The 24,405-nt window shown below is 47.5% G+C and overlaps 1 protein-coding gene across 2 annotated transcripts in view; it reads right to left on the bottom strand.

Annotated features, from left to right (window-relative positions):
* LOC142310960 (neurotrypsin-like) overlaps positions 1-24,405 on the bottom strand; it is a 121,840-nt gene that overhangs the window by 65,059 nt on the left and 32,376 nt on the right. For both annotated transcript variants that reach the window (XM_075348844.1, XM_075348845.1), the window contains exon 2: positions 9,051-9,096. In XM_075348844.1, coding sequence (XP_075204959.1) covers positions 9,051-9,096 — 46 coding nt within the window. The remainder of the gene's footprint in view (positions 1-9,050; positions 9,097-24,405) is intronic.

Here is a 24,405-nt window from a genome sequence, read left to right as displayed (position 1 = left end):
CCCCTGGAGGAAGGCAACAAGGATTTGTGTTTGACCTAGGTGTGCCTAGCCGGGGTGTGGGGTGTGTTGATGTAGTACCTGTGACGTCCTGGCTTGTCCAGGGCGCCACATTCCCCCTTAGTAAAATGCAGACTGTCGGCGGGCTGCCCGTCCATCACCGGTTTTATTTATGTTAACTGTAGAAAAAGGGGTAAAACACAATAAACATTAACCCCTTAACGACCCATGACGTACTAGATACGTCATGGATCGTGTGCCGGTAAGCCCCGCCCCCTGCCGCCGGCAGGCGGCGGCGAGACGCGCACATATCAGCTGTTATCAACAGCTGATATGTGTGCCTGCTAGCCGCGGGTGGAATCGCTTCCACCCGCGGCCATTAACCCCTTACATTTCGCTGCCAAAGTCTTGGCAGCGATATGTATATGGGCGCCGCCATGACAGTGACTTACCCCGCCCCCACCGGAAGTCACGTGACATGATCACGTGACTTTCGGCGGTTGCCATGGTAGCACAGGGTCATGTGATGACGCCTGTAGCTAACATGAGTCACTTCCTCTCAATGCCGGAATACAGCCGGCATTGAAAGTGAAGCAGCAAATCTGCAGTTCTCAGCTCTGTAGCTGAGATCTGCAGATAGTGCAGAGCGATCGGATTGCTGATCGCAATAGCCCCCTAGGGGGACTAGTAAAATAAAAAAAAAAAGTTAAAAAAAAAGTTTTAAAAAATTAAAAAAAAAATAAAAAAACCTAAAAGTTCAAATCACCCCCCTTTCACCCCATTGAAAATTAAAGGGTTAAAAAAATAAAAAATACACACATATTTGGTATCGCCACGTTCAGAAATGCCCGATCTATCAAAATATAAAATCAATGAATCTGATCAGTAAACGGCGTAGCGGCAAAAAAATTCCAAACGCCAAAATTACGTTTTTTGGTCGCCGCAAATTTTGCGCAAAATGCAATAACAGGCGATCAAAACGTAGCATCTGCGCAAAAATGGTACGGTTAAGAACGTCAGGTTGAGACGCAAAAAATAAGCCATCACTGAGCCTCAGATCCTGAAAAATGAGAATGCTATGGGTTTTGGAAAATGGCGCAAAACGTGCGCCACGTTTTTTGGACAAGCTTGTGAATTTTTTTTAACCCCTTAGATACAAGTAAACCTATACATGTTTGGTGTCTACAAACTCGCACCGACCTGAGGCATCATACCCACACATCAGTTTTACCATATAGTGAACACGGTGAATAAAATATCCCAAAAACTATTGTACAATCCCACTTTTTTTGCAATTTTTCCGCACTTGGAATTTTTTTGCCGTTTTCCAGTACACTATATGGTAAAACTTATGGTTTCATTTAAAAGTACAACTCGTCCCGCAAAAAACAAGCCCTCATATGGCAAGATTGATGGAAAAATAAAAAAGTTACGCCTCTCGGAAGAAGGGGAGCAAAAAACAAAAACGCAAAAACGGAAAGTGCCCGGGGGCTGAAGGGGTTAAAACATAAGCTTTTGCATCAATCTTCCCATAACGGGAGGTACGGTACTTAAACGTTGCAAACGGTAACGGCTTCTGCTCTTCTCCCACCCAAACAACCTGGCCCTGATGCTGCCCCTAAGAAGTGGGCAGCACCCCTTGACCCCAGTCCATCACCAGGCTGCCCGAGCGGGTTCAGTCTCTTTCAGGGGACCAGTGTCCGTGGGGACCCCTGAACCCCCGGAGGATCGCCACCGGTTACGGTAGTGGCGGGCCTGGGCCATCCCTTTCCTCCAGGCCCATCCTCCCAAATCAGCCTCTCCGGAGGCGGTAACGGTTTCAAGCCAAAACATTTTTTATTTACATTCCACTAAGTTTGTGGTTGTCCTGCAAGTTCTCGGGCTTGTCCGTAAGAAGTTCCTTATGCAACGGTTGCAGAAAGTCCCTACGGGGACAACAGTTGCCGGCAACGGCCGGTTCAATCAAAACCTCAATCAGGTTACTTCTTCGGTTGATTTGCTTATAATTCAAAAACTTTTAAACTGGTGGTCCCAACGGGGACAACTTGAAGCGGGGCTCTACTAACTTTACTGCTCACTCTCGTCCTCATCACCCAGTCCTGGGTGGAAGACAACAGGCACCAGCCCCTCCAGCGCATAGCAGGCGTGACGAGGAAGGGCCGCCCGGTATCCATTATTCCCGCTCCGGGGGATATAAGTGGCCTCCGCGCCATACAGGGCGACGACTCCCTCGTCCTCCTCTGAAACAGGCTCTGTGTCAGGTCCGGAGTCACTATCATCTGTCCCCGCAGTCTCCAGGCTCACCACTCTTTCAGCTACCGTTATGATGGGGTGTACGTCAGACGGACCAGCAGCAGCGGGGTGCACGGGCAGGGCAGACGGAGACAGCATGGGGGCCAGGGGTAGACCGGGTCCCTCAGCCGCAACGGCCGGTCCCTCGGGGACACAGGGGCGTGGGTCACTCACCAGCTCCTCCATCATGGCCTCCATTCCGTATACCCGGGCGACCGCAGCTACCTCTTCCACCTCCGCGGTCCACTGCTCCACCAGCAGACATATCTGACTACGGTAGCGCCGGCAGATCCCCGCCGTTCGGGCCCTGAGCCACGCCGCTGTCCCGGACACTGGCTCCGTAACCTCTGCGTAGCTGCGCGGGGCGGACATGTTGGTAGCGGTATTTTCCAGGAACTACAAGATTGCAGAGTTCCAGCGTCCCTGCTTCCACAGCCGCGGCTACATGCGGCCAGACGCCATCCGTCCCTCTTGGTCTTTTCCCGGCTCCTCCTCTATAGGGGTGGGGTTTCGGTTTTCGCGCCTCCACTACTCGGGAAAACGCTCGAGCGGGGACTTTTCGCGCCCAAAATGGCGGCTTCTCAAGATTTTCGGCCGGACACCTCCGGCGGTCACAAGGCGCACCTCTACCAGACGGCAGAGCGGTAAGATCCTGTTCGTGACGCCAAGTTGTCGCGGGCGGAGGAGGGGACGCTGCGCTCACCCACTGCTCGGGTCCGGCTGCTGCTGCTCGGTGGTGGCTCGAGCGGTGGGCCGGATCCCGGGGACTCGAGCGGCGTTCCTCGCCCATGAGTGAAAGGGGGGTGGGGTGTGGTTTGGGGATATTGTCCGTGACGCCACCCACGGTTGTGGTGAAGTTGTGACACCACCGCTGCTCTGGACGGGGATCCCGGGAGCGATGACAGGGAGCAGCTTGGATGTTGGTTCTCCCCTCCGTGGGTAGGGGGGTTGGTTGTCCCGGGGCCCCAGTGAGGGTTGGGGATGACAGGCGGGTTACGGGGCCTGGTGAGGTGCAGGGTCGCGGGGGCAGCGCTGTGCCGCACGGCACGGTGGTACTCACTCAGCCAGTAATTTACACGGAGTCTCTGGTCAAACAAACGGCTGGATGGACGGGTCCCACAGACTGCTGCGGTTGTTCTCCTCCCGGTAGGTTGATGGTGACTGCCTTTCCCTGCACCTGTGTTGTGTTTACGGTTCCAATGGTTTCCCACTGGTAACCCGCTCCCCAGCTTGGATGGATGCTGAGGGAGCCCCTTTTGCCCGCAGGCTCTGGCCCTGGGAACTGTAGCCTTGGCGGTGACTGTGTTTCCCTTTACGGTGTGAGCTGTTGCCTTCAATCGGGTCTTGACTGCTGGGAAACCCCGGAGGTTTCCTTCGCTAACGGATTTGACCAGTTTTATGGCGACTACTAGCCTGGTCGGGGTCCGCAGGCCCTGCCGAATGGTGCTGGCTTCTCTTCACTCCCTGATCCGTTACCGGCGGGCCACCGCCCGTCCCCGGTCCTTACGGTTCACTCCAATCAGCCTCTCCTGCAGACGGTCACCACCGTCTGCCAACCTTGCTGTATGTGCCCGGGCCACGCACCCGGACATGGTCAGTCTCCTCTACTACCACTTCCCTAACTCAACTCAAACTGCAACTGATCCCTTTTCCCGCCTCCAGCACTGTGAACTCCTCGGTGGGCGGGACCAACCGCCTGGCCCACCCCCTGGTGTGGACATCAGCCCCTGGAGGAAGGCAACAAGGATTTGTGTTTGACCTAGGTGTGCCTAGCCGGGGTGTGGGGTGTGTTGATGTAGTACCTGTGACGTCCTGGCTTGTCCAGGGCGCTATATATATATATATAATATTCTATCTATCTATCTATCTATCTATCTATCTATCTATATATATATATATATATATATATGCTCTCCTTCCTCTCTAGTGTTGGCCATTCCTCCTATCTTAGTATCATCTGGGAATTTTATGAGTTTCCTAATGATTCCGTTATCCAGATCATTTATAAAAGGTATTAAACAGTACTGGCCCCAGTACAGAGCCTTGCGGCACCCTTCTTTTGACTTTCCTCCAGTTCGATGTGCAGTCATTTAGTATTACTTGCTGCGCACGATCATTAAGCCAGTTGTGAATCCATCTAACTGATTTTTTGTCGATTCCGTACTTGATCATTTTTTCAATGAGGATGTTATGTGATACTTTATCGAATGCCTAACTGAAGTCAAGGTATACTGTATCCATGTCACTCCCGTGGTCCAACCATTCAGAGACTTTGTTATAGAAGGAAATCAGGTTGGCCTGACAAGATTTATTGGTCATAAAGCCATGCTGGCTCTGGTTAACGTCTTCCCATCCAGGTACCTAAGTAAATGTTTCTTGACAATTGCTTGAAGATTTTTCCTGCTATGGGAGGTCAGGCTTACTGGCCTGTAATTACCTGGAACCTCCTTTTTTCCTTTTTGTAGATAGGAACCACATTTTCCCTTTTACAATCTAGAGGGACCACTCCTGTTTCCCATGACTTATTGAACATTATGGAGGCGGTACTATTATTTCTTTAGCTATCTCAGCACTCTAGGGAGTAAATCATTTGGACTTGTCAACTTGGACTCCTCATGATCGTCATGATCGTCATTTCTATCATGATTATCGCTGATGCTTGCATTAGTTGTTTGGTAAAAGACAAATACGAAATACAAATTTAGTATCTCCACCGGCTGTATCACCGTGTTGGCTGTTTCACCTTTTTCTTTCTGCAGGACTCCAATGGTCTCCTTCACTTTTCTTTTGCTTTTAACATACCCACAAAATCCTTCTACCTTATTCTTCGCATCTTTTGCAAGCCTCAATTCGTGTTCGTCCTTAGCTTCTTTGACGCTTGTCTTTCAGAGTCTACAAACTGCCATGTATTCTTCCATAGGTATAATCCCCATCTTCCACTTATTGTATGTTTACTTTTTCTTTTGAAGCAGGTGATGTAATTTTTTGGTTTGGGACCCAAAGTTCACTTGAACTTGATCCCGGAACTGAAACCTTATCGTAAGTAAATGATTGGGCAGTTTTGCGCTAAACCTACATACAGCAGCTATATACAGAGCACTTCCAGGAGAGGGAGGGCAGGTTTTTTTTTTTTCTTTTAGGCTGGAAACACATCTATGCAAGTAAAATCGGTCCGACTGGGCTGAAAAAAACTCGGCTGATTTTAGTTCACGTTAGGTCCGAGTGCAACGCAAGTGCGATGCTTTTTCTGAATAAATTAATGATTTTACTAGCGTGTGTAATGCGTGTGTAATGCGTGTGTAATGCGTATTTTTTACTATGTCATCTGCCATTCAGCGCTGCTACATGGCCGCTAACAGCAGACACAGACAGCCATGTAGCAGAACACAGACAGAGCCGCACAATCAGAATGAACTCGGGTGAACTTCACCCGACTTCATTGTCATGCTGCGGCTCTGTCTGTGCCGCGTCCTGATTAGCGGTCACCTGTGAAGGACTCACCGGTGACCGCTAATCTCCTAAGTGACTGAAGTTAGCAGCCCTCTCTCATACTCACCGATCCCCGATGCGGCGCTGCACGGCATTCACACTGCTGCGGTGGCTTTTACTATTTTGAAAAAGCCGGCCGCTCATTAAACAATCTCGTATTCCCTGCTTTCCCCGCCCACAGGCGCCTATGATTGGTTGCAGTGAGACATGCCTCCACGCTGAGTGACAGGTGTCTCACTGCAACCAATCACAGCAGCCGGTGGGCGGGTCTATACTGTGCAGTGAAATAAATAAATAAATTAAAAAAATGGCGTGCGGTCCCCCCCAATTTTAATACCAGCCAGATAAAGCCATACGGCTGAAGGCTGGTATTCTCAGGATGGGGAGCTCCACGTTATGGGGAGCCCCCCAGCCTAACAATATCGGTCAGCAGCCACCCAGAATTGCCGCATACATTAGATGCGACAGTTCTGGGACTGTACCCGGCTCTTCCCGATTTACCCTGGTGCGTTGGCAAATCGGGGTAATAAGGAGTTAATGGCAGCCCATAGCTGCCACTAAATTCTAGATTAATCATGTCAGGCGTCTATGAGACACCTTCCATGATTAATCTGTAAATTACAGTAAATAAACACACACACACCTGAAAAAATCATTTATTAGAAATAAAAAACACAAATTCCCTCATTACCAATTTAATAAGCCCCAAAAAGCCCTCCATGTCCGGCGTAATCCACGGACCTCCAGTGTCGCTTCCAGCATGAAGGTGACAGGAGCTGCAGCAGACACCGCCGCTCCTGTCACCTCCACGCAGCAACTGAGGTGAGTATCGCGATCAGCTGAGCTGTCACTGAGGTTACCCGCTGTCACTGGATCCAGCGGTGGCCGCGATTAACCTCAGTGACACCTCAGCAGATCGCGCTACTCACCTTAGCTGCTGCGTGGAGGTGACAGGAGGGGCGGTGTCTGCTGCAGCTCCGGTCACCTCCATGCAGCAAAGCTGGAAGCGACGCTGGAGGTCCGTGGATTACGCCGGACATGGAGGGCATTTTGGGGCTTATTAAATTGGTAATGAGGGAATTTGTGTTTTTTATTTCTAATAAATGATTTTTTCAGGTGTGTGTGTGTGTTTATTTACTGTAATTTACAGATTAATCATGGAAGGTATCTCGGGGAGACGCCTGACATGATTAATCTAGGATTTAGTGGCAGCTATGGGCTGCCATTAACTCCTTATTACCCCGATTTGCCAACGCACCAGGGCAAATCGGGAAGAGCCGGGTACAGTCCCAGAACTGTCGCATATAATGTATGCGGCAATTCTGGGCGACTGCTGACTGATATTGTTAGGCTGGGGGGCTCCCCATAACGTGGAACTCCCCATCCTGAGAATACCAGCCTTCAGCCGTATGGCTATATCTGGCTGGTATTAAAAGTGGGGGGGACCGCACGCCGTTTTTTTTAATTATTTAATTATTTATTTCACTGCACAGTATAGACCCGCCCACCGGCTGCTGTGATTGGGAGCAGTGAGACACCTGTCACTCAGCGTGGGGGTGTGTCTCACTGCAATTAATCATAGGCGCCTGTGGGCGGGGAAAGCAGGGAATACGAGATTGTTTAATGAGCGGCCGGCTTTTTCACAATAGTAAAAGCCGCAGCAGCAGTGTGAATGCCGTGCAGCGCCGCGCCGGGGATCGGGGAACGGTGAGTATGAGAGAGGAGGGGAAAATGACCGACAGACTGTGAGAGAGGGACAGAGATAGTGGCGGACCGACAGAGAGAGAATAGAGACCGAGAGGGAGAGACCGACTGATAGAGAATAGTGATTGACAGACATTGTGAGACATCGCTTGTTTCCAGTGTTTTAGGAAACATGCGAGAAATGTATTTAGAAAATCGCATGTCACTAGGATGGTGTGAGTACCGTCCCGTGACATCCGATTTTTTACACGCTCCCATAGGCTTGCATTGGAGAGACTCGCAGTAGAAACTCGCAAAAAAGCAGCATGCTGCGATTTTTTTCTCAGTCCGATTTGGACTGAGAAAAAAAATCGCAGATGAGAGCTGAATCATTCACTAACATGTGTCCGATTCCAATGCGAGATTTTCTCACATTGCTCTACTGCGAGAAACTCGCAAGTGAGAAGCAGCCCTAAAAGTCCATGTTCGGTACGAACCCGAAACTTTACAGTTTGGGTTCACTCAACTCTAATGAAGAATAGACAACAGAAATTCATATACAGTTTAAACCTCGCTTAACAAATAACCCAATTAACGAGAATTTCGCTTAACAACCAAAGCTTTCTGTAAATTTGTAACTCGGTTTATGAGAAAGCTTTGCTGTACGAGCAAAATCCTCACCGCACACACTTCCGGTCCTGTACATCCACCGCGCTCTTGCAGTCCACACAAACACACATAAGCACGCACAAAACACACACAAACAAACACGCACGCACACACATACAGTATTATGCTCACCTTACCTTCCGTTCCATCGCTGGTCTCATGGTTCTTGTAGTTCGCCGGCTCATCGCGACGAGGGAGGAATCCTCGCGGCGAACTACAAGACCAGGAAGCCAGCGAAGGAACGAAAGGTAAGGTGAGCATAATATGTGTACCTTCAGTTCCATCGCCAGCCTCCTGGGTCCTGTAGTTCGCCGCTCCAGGATGTGTATTGGCAAGCATGGCGATGAGGCAGGAACTTCGGCTGTCAGACGCTACTCAAAGGTAGTGCGCTGACCACTCAGAGGCAAGCGGCTCCTGCCTTTGACGTCAGCGCTCTGGCAGCATAAGATCCTCCCTCGTTGTGATGGTTACCAGATACACAGCCCGTACTAGCGAACAGCAAGTCCCAGGAGACCGGCGATGGAACGGAAGGTAAGGTGAGCATAATATGTGCGTGTGCGTGCGTGCTTGTGTGTCTGTGTGTGTGTGTTTATGTGTGTGCGTGCGTGTGGAATGGCACAATAGGGGACCAGGATGGGACATTTAACAAGTTGTGGAACGAATTGTCTGCATTGCAATGATTTCCTATGGGAAATCTTGCTTTGCTGAACGAGTAACTTGGTTAACAAGCACAGTCCCAGAACGGATTGTTCTCGTTAACCAAGGTTCCACTGTACAGTATATTGTATAATTGTACTGTATTTTGCCACATTCTTCAGAAGTAATACAATAGAAAAGATAACAAAGTCAAACAATTAAAAAAGGGAAGAGCAGATGCAGTTGTGAAATGTTAGCGGTGACTCAGGCAGTCGTGTCCTTACCTGTAGGCAGCAGGTGCTTCTGGCTTTGGAGGGAATTTACGATATCCTAGGAATTTGCAAAATAGAAAGAATATTCCAGTTAAATGAATGTCAATAAGATAAAGTACATAAACGTACTCCATGTACATAAAATCACTGGTTAGTCACTGCGATATATAAATTCTAGCTTACACAATGTGAGAAATATTCTGCGTATGACATGCTTTATACATGACATTCGTAGTTTTATATATTTTTATTAGATACATATATAGTGTAGAGTCAACAAAAAAAATGTGACCTATTGTTGAAGAAATACAAATTTTTTAAGTCACTACAACTAGGGAGGTAAAGTGACCTATGGCTTTTGCATTCACATCAAACTAATGTGACGTTATCTCAGGGATAATCATAGGCCTTAGGCAAATTACCTGAAAGGTGTCTAAAATGATAATACATAGACCCTGTGCACTCCAGGATACAGCATGCGGTCACCTTTGGTGAACCCTGCACTATTATGTTACTAAATTGCAGAAATACTTCAAAAATGTATGTGTGGTTCTGGAAAACAAAAAGTGAATAGAAGCCTAATTGTGAAACGTGATCTATTTGTAGTCAAAACTAAGCGAATTAGCAATAGAGTTTGTGTGGATGATGTTTATTTCTCATTTCCAATTTATAAAATTAATAAGCATACTGGTCACATATAACTCCCAAAATCTACAAGAAGCAGTCTAGGTTCAAGGGTGAAAAGTCCACTTATTTAGTGTAATAAAGATAACTCTGTGCTCAATGACAGAGCAGAAACCAAAAATCAGCCAAAAAAGCCAAAACCCTAATAATAGTGTCACAATAGTCTCCCTGCATGTTTACACCAGTGACAGTCTTTAGACTGGAGCCTCTCATCTGGCTCTCTTCATTTAAATGGGGATTCATTTCTCTTGGCACTGAAGTGGTTAAGTGTCAGTTTTTCTATTGCAGCTTTTACAAAGCAGTTCCTTGCTGATTGATCAGCTGCACTTAATAAGTAGTTATGCCCTTCAGCTTTAAATAGTGGTATACCCCAGCATTCCCTGCTGAAAGATACAAAGTTATTTGCGTCCTGGCCGCCTTTGAGGAAGGTTCTGCAAGTCAAATTCCTGTGCTCAGGCTATATCCCTTTGTTTGTTTATCTTCCCCTGTTTGTCTTTACTTCCCTGGTGTGTTGTTAGTGCAGCGGTGAAGTCTTCTAGTGAACCCCACCTGCCCCTCACTAGTCAGGGTTGCAATAGGGTCTTCCGAGGGTCACAGGTTCCTGTTCGCCGACATTTGCGGAGACTGTATAGGGACTGGTGAGGAAAGTAGGGACAGTTGCAGGTGAGGTTAGGAGGTGCCCACCTACCCCTCTCACTAATTTCAGGGCCTCCCGTTGTTTTTGTGTCCCCGATGCCCCCCTTTTCGTGTGTTTTGTTTTTTGTGCTTCAGATGCACGTAGGTCAGAATGCACCTCGCCACGCTTGCAACACCTGGCAAGCATGACAAATAGCCTTCACAAGATATACTGTAAATGGTCTAGTCCTGCTAAAGTATCAAGAAATCGACAAAAAACACATTAAAATAAGTAACGCTCCTTTTTTAGGTATGTGTGCATGATATCTTATGACATCTTTTAAACTCAAGAGAACCCATCGTGTTTTTTAATCAAAAGCCACTTCGGGAAACTTCGTTGTTTTTTCCTCTGATGTGTGTTTTGTGTAGTTTATTTTTGTTGGGTCATTTCCTGAGTGTTTTTCTGACAGTTTTGGTAGTCAGTTTTATTATCCCATTGTTTTTGTGGCGTATCTTTTAGGCTATGTGCGCACATTGCGTTCTCTACAGTGCGGAAAAGAACGCACCCTCTAGCAGACTGGACACTACGTTTACAAAATAAAATGCATCCACAACGCATGCATTTTGGATGCTTTTTCCATGCGTTTTGGATGCATTTTTAACAGTGCGTTCCCCCGGCAATTCAGCTCTGCTACATGCCGGCTGACAGCCGACACAGACAGAGTCGTGCGATGAGAATGAACGCGAGTGAACTGCACCCGACTTCATTGTCATACCGCAGCTCTGTCGGTGTGTGGCGTCCCGATTATCATCGTCACCGCACACATCCCGACATTACCGCCGACATCCCCGAACACATACCGACATTCCCGCACACATCCGACATTACCGCCGACATCCCCGCACACATCCCGACATCCCCGCACACATCCCGATGTTACCGCAGACATCCCCGCACACATCCTGACATCCTCGCACACATCCTGACATCCCCGCACACATCCCGACATTACCGCACACATCCCGACACTATAGCCCTCATCATCACCGCACACACACACACACCGGTATTACCTCAGTGACGTCCCCGCTGACAGCGCGATTCACTTCAGTTGCTGCGTGGAGCTCACAGGAGCGGTGGTGTTCTATGGCCGCTCCTGTCAGCTTCATGTAGCAGAGCTGGATGCGTCGAGGGACCTCTGCATTACACCGGACCTGGAGGGGTATTTGGGGATTTTAATAAAGTGGTGAAAGAGGGTGTTTTTTTGTCTTTTATTCCAAATAAAGGATTTTTTCGGGTGTATGTGTTTATTTACTTTCACTTACAGGTTAATTATGGAAGGTATCTCGGGGAGACGCCTGTCATGATTAACCTAGGACTTAGTGGCAGCTATGGGCTGCTGCCATTAACCCCTTATTACCCCGATTCCCACTGCACCAGGGTAATTCGGGATGAGCCGGGTAAAGTCCCGAGACTGTCGCATGTAATGGATGCGGCAATTCCGGGTGGCTCCTGGCTGATATTGTTAGGCTGGGGGGCTCCCCATAACGTGGAGCTCCCCATCCTGAGAATACCAGCCTTCAGCCGTGTGGCTTTATCTTGGCTGGTATCAAAATTGGGGGGGGACCGCACGTCGTTTTTTTTAAATTATTTATTTATTTTACTGCACGATATAGACCTGCCCACCTGCGGCTGTGATTGGTTGCAGTGAGACAGCTGTCACTCAGCATGGGGGCGTGTCTGACTGCAACCAATCATAGGCGCCAGTGGCCGGGGAAAGCAGGGAATACGAGAATGAATAATGAGCGGCCGGCATTTTCAAAAGAGGAAAAGCCGCCGGAGCTGTGTGAACGCTGTGCACCGCCGCACCGGTGACCGGGAATCAGTGAGTATGAGAGAAGGGGAGAGACTGACCGACGGACAGAGAGAGGGACAGACAGACAGAGAGACCGACTGACAGAGAGAGAGAGAGACAGACAGAGCGACCAACTGACAGATAAAGAGACCGACGACCGACAGACAGAGGGAGATTCACCGACATCCACAGACAGAAATTGACCGACATCACAGAGACTGAAAAAACCTGCGTTTTGCTTGTCAAAAAAGCATGCGGAACGCAACCAAAATGCAGTCCAAGTGCATTTTGGTTGCGTTCTGACCCACATCATTGATTTCAATGGGTAGAGAACGTAGCTACAACGCACAAAAGAAGTGACATGCTGCTTTTTTTTCCGCAGCGATTTTGGGCATCCAAAACGCTGCGTTTACAAATGCAGTATGTGCATTGCTTTTTTGGCTTTCTCATAGACTTTGCTGGGGAAGCTGAACGCATACAGTTACGCTGCAGTTCAAAACGCAGCGTTTCCGCGGAAAAAAACGCAACGTGCGCACATAGCCTTAGGGGTACTTTGCACGCTGCGACATCGCTAGCCGATTGTAGCGATGCTGAGCGCGATAGTCCCCGCCCCCGTCGCAGATGTGATATCTTGTGATATTGCTACGGCAGCTTCACACGCACTTACCTGCCCTGCGACGTTGCTCTGACCGGCGACCCGCCTCCTTCCTAAGGGGGCGGGTCGTGCGGCGTCACACGGCAGGCGGCCAATAGAAGCGGAGGGGCGGAGATGAGCAGGACGTAAACATCCCGCCCACCTCCTTCCTTCCCCATTGCAGGTGGGACGCAGGTAAGGAGATGTTCCTCGCTCCTGCAGCTTCATACACAGCGATGTGTGCTGCTGCAGGAACAAGGAACAACATCGTACCTGTCGCTGCAGTGAAATTATGGAAATGACCGACACTAAACAGATAACCGATTTTCGACGCTTTTGCGATTGTTTATCGGTGCTTCTAGGCTTTACACGTTGCGACATAGTTACCGGCGCCAGATGTGCGTCACTTTTGATTTGACCCCGACGAGATCGCAATAGCAATGTCGCAGCGTGCAAAGTACCCCTTAGTGTATAAACACAGCAATATCTAAACAACATTGCTGTGCACTTTTTCTACCTTATGTCACTTTGTTTTAAACGCTTCAGTTTTCGAAAGCCTTGAAGCGGTTAAAAGAAGTGACATGCGCATTCTTCATATAGTGCCACTGCAAGGACAAAGGCAAAACCTCTGGTAAAGTGGTTTCAGCTCCAAAAACTCTGCAAAAAGACTATATAAGCATAGACCCTTTAAGAAAAAAAATAAACATGAAGAAGGACATTTTTGAGTATATTGAAATGTATCTTCTAAAAGAACTTCCAAAAGAGCTCTCTGTAAATATAATCTTCAAACTAGGCACTTTAAATTAGAAAGCTGAAAAACAAAACACTTCATGAAAAAAACTATTGGAAAATACTTAAAATCCACATTAGGCTATGTGCACATGGAGTCTATTTGGGGTATGTGCACACAACGTCTTTTTTCATGTGACATCCGCTGCAAAACTGTCCCATAAAAAGAATGTAACGCACAGCAATGACAAAACGACATGACTGTGTACATGTTCTGTCTTATGTTGCGTCTTTAAAACACTTCAGCGTTCAGAAACGTTGAAGCAGGTAAAAGAAGTGAGATATTAAAGCGGCTTTGTGTGGGAAAACTTGGCGGCTGTACCTTGGTCTAAATGGCATTTTGCTAACATTTGTTGAGTGTTTTGGAGAATAAACTGAGCAGAAACTCAATATTTTTGAGGAGATTTGGATGAGGATGCAGAAAGTTTCCGCTATGTGTATTTTATGCAGCGTATTTGGTATTTAAAATATGCAGTGTTTTATAGTACTTATATAGTCAAGGAAATTTTTAAAATCACACGCACATGCTTTATTTTTATCTTACACGTATTTTGAGCATGTTTTTCCCCACGATGTAGCATCTCAGTTCTTTTTAATGTTTTTCAGTACTAAATTAACCCATTAAAATTAATGTGCATGTTGAAATGCGACAAAAATGCAAGTTCATGCTACCATTCACGTTTTTGGTGCAGGAAAAAAAACACTGTAAAAATGACTCAAAGAAAGAATCACCAGGATTTTCGTATATAACCTAAAGCCAGTGCTATACTGGCACTATCATGCTTATTCTATACATACCTTTAGTGGTCAGATTGGATGTATAGGTTTTGAAATCCAAGAATGTAAAGTTTATAAAATTACCATCTTCTTGAGTGACAGCAGCTGGGGATCAGATAATACCTGAGGAGGTATCCATAGTTATCCTCTCTCCCTGTCAGAATTAGCATAAGTATTAAACAATCAATTTAATTTTTACTTGCAGGACCTGTGTGAGGTCATACACATGTGACCAGAAGAGGCGGGGCCTCAGCCAACAGAAAAATGTTGCTTCCTGATATCAGCTTTGTTGATATCCTTTGATTCTTTGTTGATAGCCCCTTCTGGTCACATGGGTTTGACCTCACCACAGATCCTACAATGAAAGTCAAAGTAAATTGATTGTATAATACTTATGCTAATTCTAACAGGGGGAGGGGATAACTATGAATTTCCCCTCCCAGATATTATCTGATCCACAGCTGCTGTCACTCAAGAAGCTGATGATTTTCTAAACATTACTTTCTTGGATATCAAAATCTATACATCCGAGCTGACCACTACAGGTATGTAGAGAATCTGCCTGATAGTACCAGTATAGCACTGGCTTTAGGTTATATACGAAAATCCTGATGATTGGTTCCCTTTAAAGAAATCCTTCTCGAAAATAAAAAAACTCATCCAAAAACTCAACAAAAAGGAACATTTCCTGAAGCATTATCCATTTGAAAAACTTGTTGCTTTTGAACTCTTCAAAACACTCTATATAGAACATTGCTATAGACCATTGGGCACTCCAGATGATATTACTAATGAAAAATTACTGTGTTCACTGTCTAAATCCTGGCCAAGCAGTAAACCATGTCCACGTTTTACCACAAATGTGCATACTGGTGTGTATGGTGCATATGGCTCTGGATTATGCAGCAACATTTTAATCCATGTGTCACACAGTAGATAAGATGGTGCAATTTAATTTTAGGCTATGTGCGCACAATGCGTTTTTTGCAGCGTTTTTGCGCGTTTTTCGGGTGCGTTTTTGGCCTCAAAACTGCAGGACTTTGCTTCCCCAGCAAAGTCTATGAGTTTTCATTTTTGCTGTCCGCACACATCTGTTTTTTTTACCTGCGTTTTTGAGTTAAAAAAAAAAAAATTGGACATGTCAGTTCTTTCCTGCGTTTTTCTGCGTTTTCCCCCCATGCAATGCATTGGAAAAACGCAGAAAAACGCAGAGATCAAAAACGCAGCAAAACGCAGCCAAAAACGCACCAAAAACGCATGCGTTTTTTTATGCGTTTTTTCGACGCAGGTGCGTTTTTGTGCGTTTTTAGCGGCCAAAAACGCAGTGTCAAAAAGACGCAGTGTGCGAACCTAGCCTTAAGCTGGTGTCACACATAACGACGACGACAACGACGTCGCTGCTACGTCACCATTTTCTGTGACGTTGCAGCGACGTCCCGTCGCTGTCGCTGTGTGTGACATCCAGCAACGACCTGGCCCCTGCTGTGAGGTCGCCGGTCGTTGCTGAATGTCCAGCTTCATTTTTTGGTCGTCACTCTCCCGCTGTGACACACACATCGCTGTGTGTGACAGCGAGAGAGCGACGAAATGAAGCGAGCAGGAGCCGGCACTGGCAGCTGCGGTAAGCTGTAACCAGCGTAAACATCGGGTAACCAAGGGAAGACCTTTCCCTGGTTACCCGATGTTTACGCTGGTTACCAGCCTCCGCTCTTGCTGCCAGCGCCGGCTCCTGCACTGTGACATGTGGCTGCAGTATGCATCGGGTAATTAACCCGATGTGTGCTGCAGGAGAGCAAGGAGCCAGCGCTAAGCGCGGCTCCCTGCTCTCTGAACTGTGACATGTAGCTGCAGCACACATCGGGTTAATTAACCCGATGTGTGCTGCAGGAGAGCAAGGAGCCAGCGCTAAGCGCGGCTCCCTGCTCTCTGAACTGTGACATGTAGCTGCAGCACACATCGGGTTAATTAACCCGATGTGTGCTGCAGGAGAGCAAGGAGCCAGCGCTAAGCGCGGCTCCCTGCTCTCTGAACATGTAGCACAGCGACCTTATGATCGCTGCTTCTGCTGTGTTTGACAGCTAAGCAGCGATCATAACAGCGACTTACAAGGTCGCTGTTACGTCACCGAAAATGGTGACGTAACAGCGACGTCGTTGTCGCTGTCGTTTAGTGTGACACCAGCTTTACAGTGAAAGTGCAGAAAAATAAGGTAGAAATACATATGCTATAGAGCAGTAGGCTGTGGACATGTATACAAGGTCAGACTGCCCTACCACAATATGGGAAAGAGTTTGGCTGTGATTTATTTAAGCATACTAATTGAATTGCCTTCTAGATTGTGGCTGAATCAGCTTATCTTGTTAGAAGCTAATGTCCAGTTTTTCAATGTCATTTTTATTTACAGAAGAGATTGACTAAATACAGCATCCCTCACTCTGGAAAACATAAAACTTTTATGAGACATTGGCAGAGTCTGTAAGGCTATGTGTCCACGTTGCGTTCTGTCCCTGCAGAAATTTATGCGATTTGAACAGCACACGTGCGCTCCAAATCGCTGCAGAAACAGTCCGTAATGAAAAGCCGATTTCATGTGCTCTGGATGCAGCCTCTCCCATAAACAGAACGGGGGCTGCATCCAAAGCACATGAAAGAAGTCACATGTTGCTTTTTAGAATGCAGCACTTCAGCTTCTGCCGAAGCGCTGCATTCTAATATGCCACGTGGGCATGGATTAGGCACAATCTTCATAGATAGTGCTGGGGATGCAGGCAGTTAACGTTGCGGTGCAGAACGCAGCGTAACTGCACGAAAATACGCTACGTGGACACATGGCCTAAGGCTGCTTTCACACTTGCATTGTTTTGCATCAGTCACAATCTGTCGCCTTGAGGAATTACAATATCATGCAAAATATTTTGCAGGAATCCGTTTTTTCCCCATAGACTTCTATTAGCGACGGATTGTGACTGATGGCCCTGCGTTGCATCCGCCGCGTGACGGATCAGTCGTTTACTGACTGACCATCAGGCGGGAGCAATGCTGAATGTAACGTGTTTTGTGTGTGGTGGATCGTTTTTTTACTGTGAGCATGCGCACCAGTAAAAAACCATGATCTACTGTAAATTCAGTTCCAGCGGCCGGAACGATCAGTTGACTGGCCGACGGCCGCCTTTTGTGAACGGTCAGCTTATCGCCAGGCGGCTGGCTGTTGTGAACGATCAGCTGATCACCCGGCGATCGCCTTTTGTGAACGATCAGCTGATCATTCACAAAAGACGGCTGCTGGTAAAACAGTAAAAAAACAAAACAAAACAACGTATCGTTTTTTGCAGTATCAGTCACATCCGTTGTGCCACTATCTGCAACGCATCCGTTGCATCAGTCACAAAACTGATTGGGACGGATGCAAAACAACGCAAGTGTGAAAGTAGCCTAAAGCGGGCTTTACAAGCTGCGACATCGCTAATGCGAACTCGTTGGGGTCACGGAATTCGTGACGCACATCCGGCCGCAGTAGCGATGCCGTTGCGTGTAATACCGATAAGCGATTTTGCATCGTTGCAAAAACGTGCAAAATCGCTAATCGGCGACACGGGGGTCCATTCTCAAATCTCGTTACTGCAGCAGTAACGAGGTTGTTCCTCGTTCCTGCGGCAGCACACATCGCTGCGTGTGACGCCGCAGGAACGAGGAAGCTCTCCTTACCTGCCTCCCGGCCGCTATGCGGAAGGAAGGAGGTGGGCGGGATGTTACGTCCCGCTCATCTCCGCCCCTCCGCTGCTATTGGGCGGCGGTTCAGTGACGTTTCAGTGACGTCGCTGTGACGCCGCACGGACCGCCCCCTTAGAAAGATGGCGGTTCGCCGGTCACAGCGACGTCGCCGGACAGGTAAGTATGTGTGACGGCTGTGGGCGATGTTGTGCGGCACGGGCAGCGATATGCCCGTGTCGCGCAACAGATGGGGGCGGGTACCCACACTAGCGATATCGGGACCGATATCGCAGTGTGTAAAGTAGCCTTAAGAGAGTTGAGGCCTTGGAGCCTAGCAAAAGGATGGCACAAAGGGTTTTTATGTATAATCTTTGTTTATTAAGAAAAATACAATACAAATGACAAGAACAAAAGCATAGGATCAAATATTGCATACAAATTTGACTTACAAATCAATTCCTTAGTAATACAAAAAAGAGTCATGTAGACATATATCCTTCTTGAAAGTAGCAAAAGGCAATAACAGAGGGAAGGGAAGAAAGGAAGGGGACATGCATATCTCGAGATCTTTAAATTACGAATGTTATCTGCCCCTCTCCCCCCCTCCACATTTGTTTGACTCTGCTCCCTCTGTTTACTTTGGATAGGGTATTATTTCAAAGCCAAAATAAGATGAGAGGGAGTCTACGTACCCACTTGACTCGTATACCAGAACATTAGGCACTAAGAATGCAACTTAAGGTCAGGAAACAGGGTGGAAAAGAAAGAAAAAAAAAAAAAAAAAAAAAAAAGGGGGAAATGAGCTAGCAGTGAAAATAGTAACAACATAGAGAGGGAAAGAAGGTGAAGGGGGAGGGTGGGTAAGTCCGAGGGGAAGGGATGTCCATGTTCTCCTAGGTGCGGCTGTTGGAGAAACCAGGCCCGGCCAGTATTCCCCTTCTATTCAAGGACCAAACAGTTCTCTATACGCATTTGTCCCTTTGAAAAGGATCCATGGTTGCCAAATCTTTAAGAATTTCCCGCTGTCCTCTGTCACCTCCGCGGAAAGCTCCTCCATATAACATATGGAGGAGAGTTCCTGCTGCTATTCTTGCATAGAAGGAGACGTTGTCTTCCGCCAGTGTCTAGGTACCACCGAACGGGCTGCCGAAAGGCAGAATCTAAGTAAGTCTCCTTTTTGTGTCTTAATTGAGCCGGGCAACATGGACAGCAGAGAGATCTGTGGAGAGGGCAACACTCTCTCTCCAGATATATTGGTATATGTCCGAAACATCTCTAGCCAGAAGGGTTTAATTAGCGGGCAGTCCCACCATATATGCAGCATTGTCCCCGGGGAACCTCCACACCGCCAACACAGCTCAGATACAGAGGGGAAAATCCTATGCAGCTTCACTGGGTATAGGTACCATCTTGATAAAATTTTGTAATTCTTTTCTTTCGCATAGCCTGCCGTGGCCAGCTTATGGGTAAACAGATATGCTTTCCGTTTTTCTTCTTCTGAAAAGGTGGTGCCCAATTCTATCTCCCATTGTGACATGAAGTGTGGGTCCGTATCTGCCTCAGGAGCTGCCTGACTCAACAATTTATAAATTAATGATATTAAGTGAGAAGGTGGGGACTTCTGCATGAACAACCCTTCAAATGGGGTCAAGGATGGGTTGGGTAGATGTTTCCATTTTCTCAATCTATTGCTTACAAATGAGTACAACTGTCTGTACTCTATCCATGATAATGAACAAGGGGGATCCAGACCCTGCAGATCCCCAAAGGACATGATGTCATGTCCTTTTAATACATGATGAATCCTAACATCATCATCTTTTCCCCAGCGCAAGAAAGTGGAACGGTCAGATCCCGGAGCAAATTCCGGATTGGAAAGGATCGGGGTGAGCAGGAGTGGAGGACCAGACAACGAACTTTTTTGTCGGGTCCGATCCCATTCTTTTAGTGTGGCCTTTACCAAGAAGTCAGCCGTAGGCAACTTTACTCCCTCTCGTGACTCCAACCAAGGTAGATACCGCAAGGGTACATGCGCTCCCCCTTGCTCTAATGCTACCCATTTCTTATGTTCAGCAAAAACGTGCCAGTCAAACATGCGCATTAATAGAGTAGCCTGGTGGTATCTACGGAGGTCTGGCAGTCCAGCCCCTCCCCTGTCCGTCGGTCTGGTTAAAGTATGATATTTTATTCTCGCCCTCGAGTGTCCCCATACAAACTTGATCAACGCCGATTTGAGTGTGCGGAAAAAGCTAGCGGGTGGAGATATGGGGACCGCTTGAAAAACATATAGAAACCGTGGGAGTACGTCCATCTTGAAAGAATTGATACGTCCAAACCACGAAATAGGTTTTTTGTGATATGATAGGAGATCTTTGAGTGTGCGTGTCAATAGGGTTTGATAATTTAATGCGTAGAGGAGAGAGAGGTCAGCCGGGATCTGTATGCCCAAATATTTAATTGCTTTAGTTTGCCACCTGAATGGGAAATTCTGTTTAGCCAATGCCACTTCGTGGGATCTTAGGGTGACACTCAGTGCTTCCGTTTTTGAGTAATTTACTTTGAAATTGCTTACCTCTCCGAATCTCTCAAACTCCTTCATCAAAGAGGGTAGTGTAATGTGGGGTTGAGAAACATAAATCAATAGGTCATCAGCATACAGGGAAGTCTTATAAGTCTCCTCATCCACGCGTAGACCATGTACACTGGGATTCCTCCTTATAGCGTTAGCGAGGTGCTCCATCACTACCACATACAGCAATGGCGAGAGAGGGCACCCCTGCCTCGTGCCATTCCTTATCGCAATGGGTCGAGACAATGCTCCATTGACCTTGATCCGTGCCGAGGGACACGTATACAACGCCAATATTTTTTGTAAAAAGAGCGGGCCCAAGCCAATCTTTTGTAACGCAGTTCGGAGGAAATCCCAATGCACTCGGTCGAATGCCTTCTCCGCATCCACAGACAAAAGGCCAACCGGTGAAGAAGAAGAGATCGCATTAGCCATGAGTAATAATGTTTTATTCACATTATCGCGGGCCTCCCTACCTTGAACAAATCCGACCTGATCTGAGTTAACAATTGAGGGGAGGAGAGGGGCCAGTCTATTAGCCAGTGTTTTAGAAAACAGTTTCACATCCACATTTAATAAAGATATCGGCCTATAATTGGTAACCAGAGATGGGTCCCTCCCGGGCTTCGGCAAGACTGTAATGAACGCCTCCAGGGACTGCGCCGCAAATGGAGTTGTGTCTGAGACCGAATTGAAAACCCTTGTGAGGAATGGGGCTATCAATTCTCTAAATGTCTTGTAAAATGCAGGGGAGAACCCATCCGGGCCCGGGCTCTTTCCTGCAGGAGAGCTTTTAATCACCAGCCCCACCTCCTCCTCTGTAAACTGTTCTTCTAATTGTGAGACCTCCTCCTCCCTCAACGGTGTGGATGCCGTGTCTGTGATGTACTCATTGATCCGCTCCATCAGTTTACTCTGCTCCATATCCGCCAGGCGTCCCCTAATGTTATATAGGTCAGAGTAAAACGTCCTCATTTCCTCCATGATCTCTGCCGGGTTACTCGTGTCAGCGCCGCCACGCCGCTGTATTCTCGATATGAATGATGTGTTGTTGCGGGGGTGAAGAAGGCGTGACAGGGGCCTACCACATTTGTCCGAGTGTTGATATAGGAAACGCTGGTAATGAGAGCGGTATTTAAGGTATTTTTCGTTAAGAAGCGTCTTCAAGTCCTCTCTATTTTTAACGAGGTCTGCTAAGACCCCAGCTGATCTGTTTCTTTTATGTGTGGTTTCCAACCTGTGTATCGCATCAAGTAGTGTGCTAATTTGCAAAGTCTTCAACTTCTTAATACGTGCCCCATGTTTTATTAAAACTCCCCGAATTACGCACTTAAATGCTTCCCACTGAAAAGGTAGGGAGGTGGAGTCCCCGGCGTGTGTTGCCAAAAAGACCTCTATTGATTCCTTGACATCATTTGCACACAGTGTATCCTTCAATAGATTGTCATTAAGTTTCCATGTCCACTCACGCGTCTGACCCCCGGGGGCGAAACTGTTAGGAAAATAGGTGCATGATCGGACCAAACCACGCTTCCGATCTCAGCAACTGGGTGCCATGTGAGGACGTGCTGACTTACTAAAAAATAATCAATACGGCTATATGAGCCGTGTGGGTTTGAGTAAAAGGTATAATCCCTTCCCGCGGGGTTTAATACCCGCCACACGTCCGTCAATTGAACCTGATGCACCTCCCGTTTAAAGGACCGTAAGTGGGATAAGGGGATCGCGCTTCGGCCAGTTGAAGTATCCACCTGTGGGTCTAGGGGCATATTAAAGTCTCCCCCCAAGATGACCACTCCCTCTGAGAATTCTGTAAGGGTTCTGAGAAATCCCCGTCCCGCTTTTGACTGATCTACATTGGGCGAGTACCAACCCGCAACCGTGAACACATTACCTGAGATTCTCAATTTAACCATAACGTATCTGCCTTCTGGGTCCAACTTCATGTCTATCAAGGAGTGACTCAATGATTTATGCAAGGTAACAGACACCCCCCTGGATCTAGAGTCTGCGCTAGTACCATGGTACCAGGTCGGGTAATAACGATTTTTCATGTTGGGGACACAACCAGTTTTATAATGAGTTTCTTGGAGAAGAAGAATGTGCACCCTCTGCTTGTGCATATCATAAAGAATTTGGGTCCTTTTTTGGGGAGTATTAAGTCCCTTCACATTCAAAGAGCCGAATTTTAGTTCCGCCATGGTTCCGCACCTAGGGTCCAATCAATCACCTGTAGTTGGAGAAAGGATAAGAGGGAAGTTGGGGAAGGTAGTAGGAAAGACAGAAAAAAAAAAAAAAAAAAAAGGGGGGGGGGGAAGGGTGAAGAGGAGAAAGAAAAAGAGGAAGAAGAAGAGTTAGAAGAAAAAGAATTAAAAGAAGAGCAAAAAGAAGAGGAAGTAGAATAAGAAGAGTTAGAAGGAGAAATAGAACAATTAGAACAGAAAACACTTCAGCACCAAGAAAGGGCTAAAGTGTACCGTCAACCCTGACGGAGTTAATGGGGTAGAACTATATAAAGCTGCACCTAGGCCAGCCAAGTGCAACAACCCCAATAGAGAAGCGGACTGCACACGGAAGGCAGCTCCGCCTGACCCAGAGCATATTATTTTAACAACTTATATCAGCAACCTTAATTTTAAAGTTACGCCGCCCTTCAGCCTTTAACTTTAGCACCGAGTGTGTTCCTCGCGGGGGCTTGGCGGCCAATTAAGATGGTCTCACCATCCCCACGACGACGCAGACTCAGGCCACAACCTTTAGGCAAAAGGCAAAAGGAGGCCCCTCCAACACATCCTTGGTAATGCAATACAACATTAACTGTCAGTAGCGTGTTAACCTGTAATGAGAGAAATCAAACCACATCTCTGCAGTAATATGACTTATACGCCTTATAAACCTTCATAAATCTTCGCCTCCTTGTAAATGTCCAACCTCAGCCACGATCTTCGGGCACTTCTTCCTGATTTCTCCTCCTCTCCCGGACCGCCGCAGGGTGGACGGCCCCTGGTCCCCCGGGGGGGCAAACACGGCCAGTCTGTGATGGTCACCTCCGGAATCCGTAAGGCCGCTGCAAACGCTGGAACCCCCACCGGGTGGCTCAATACGTGCACCCTGCCCGCCTGCCGTACCCGCAGGCGAAAAGGGAACCCCCACGTGTATGGGATATTCCGTTGGCGCAGCGAGTCCAGGAGCGGGCGTAATGCCCTCCTTTTCTGGAGTGTCCATCTGGAGAGATCAGGCAAAAGTTGTATCCTCCGTCCCTGGTGTCTTAGATTCTCTGCCGAGCGGGCCCGCCCCATTATGGCGTCTTTGAGTTGGTATCTGTGTACCTTGCAAATGACATCCCTAGGACGGTCCGGGTCCTGAGAACGGGGACCCAAAGCTCTATGTGATCGGTCCAGCTCCAGGGGAGAGTCTAGTGGGACTTGTAACAGAGCATTAAAAATGTGGCGTAGGGTTTTGTCCAAATCCACAGATTCAATCGATTCCGGCAAGCCACGGACCCTTATATTGTTGCGTCGGTTACGGTTTTCAATGTCGTCAATGAGGTCAGTCAGATACTGAAAGTGAGCATTGTGGGAAGAAATGCGGGAATCCTGCTCTGTTATTTTAAGTGATAGGGATTGTGCTGCAGCTTCAACAGCCCCCACTCTTTCCCCCATCTGCTGTACTTCGTCTCTCAGGCCTGATAGCTCTGCGCGATAGGAGCTTTCCAGTCTAGTTACATATGAG

This window comes from Anomaloglossus baeobatrachus, chromosome 5 (assembly GCF_048569485.1).
Source record: "Anomaloglossus baeobatrachus isolate aAnoBae1 chromosome 5, aAnoBae1.hap1, whole genome shotgun sequence".
In the NCBI taxonomy this organism is placed as follows: domain Eukaryota; kingdom Metazoa; phylum Chordata; class Amphibia; order Anura; family Aromobatidae; genus Anomaloglossus; species Anomaloglossus baeobatrachus.
This window is presented reverse-complemented; position numbering and strand designations above follow the sequence as displayed.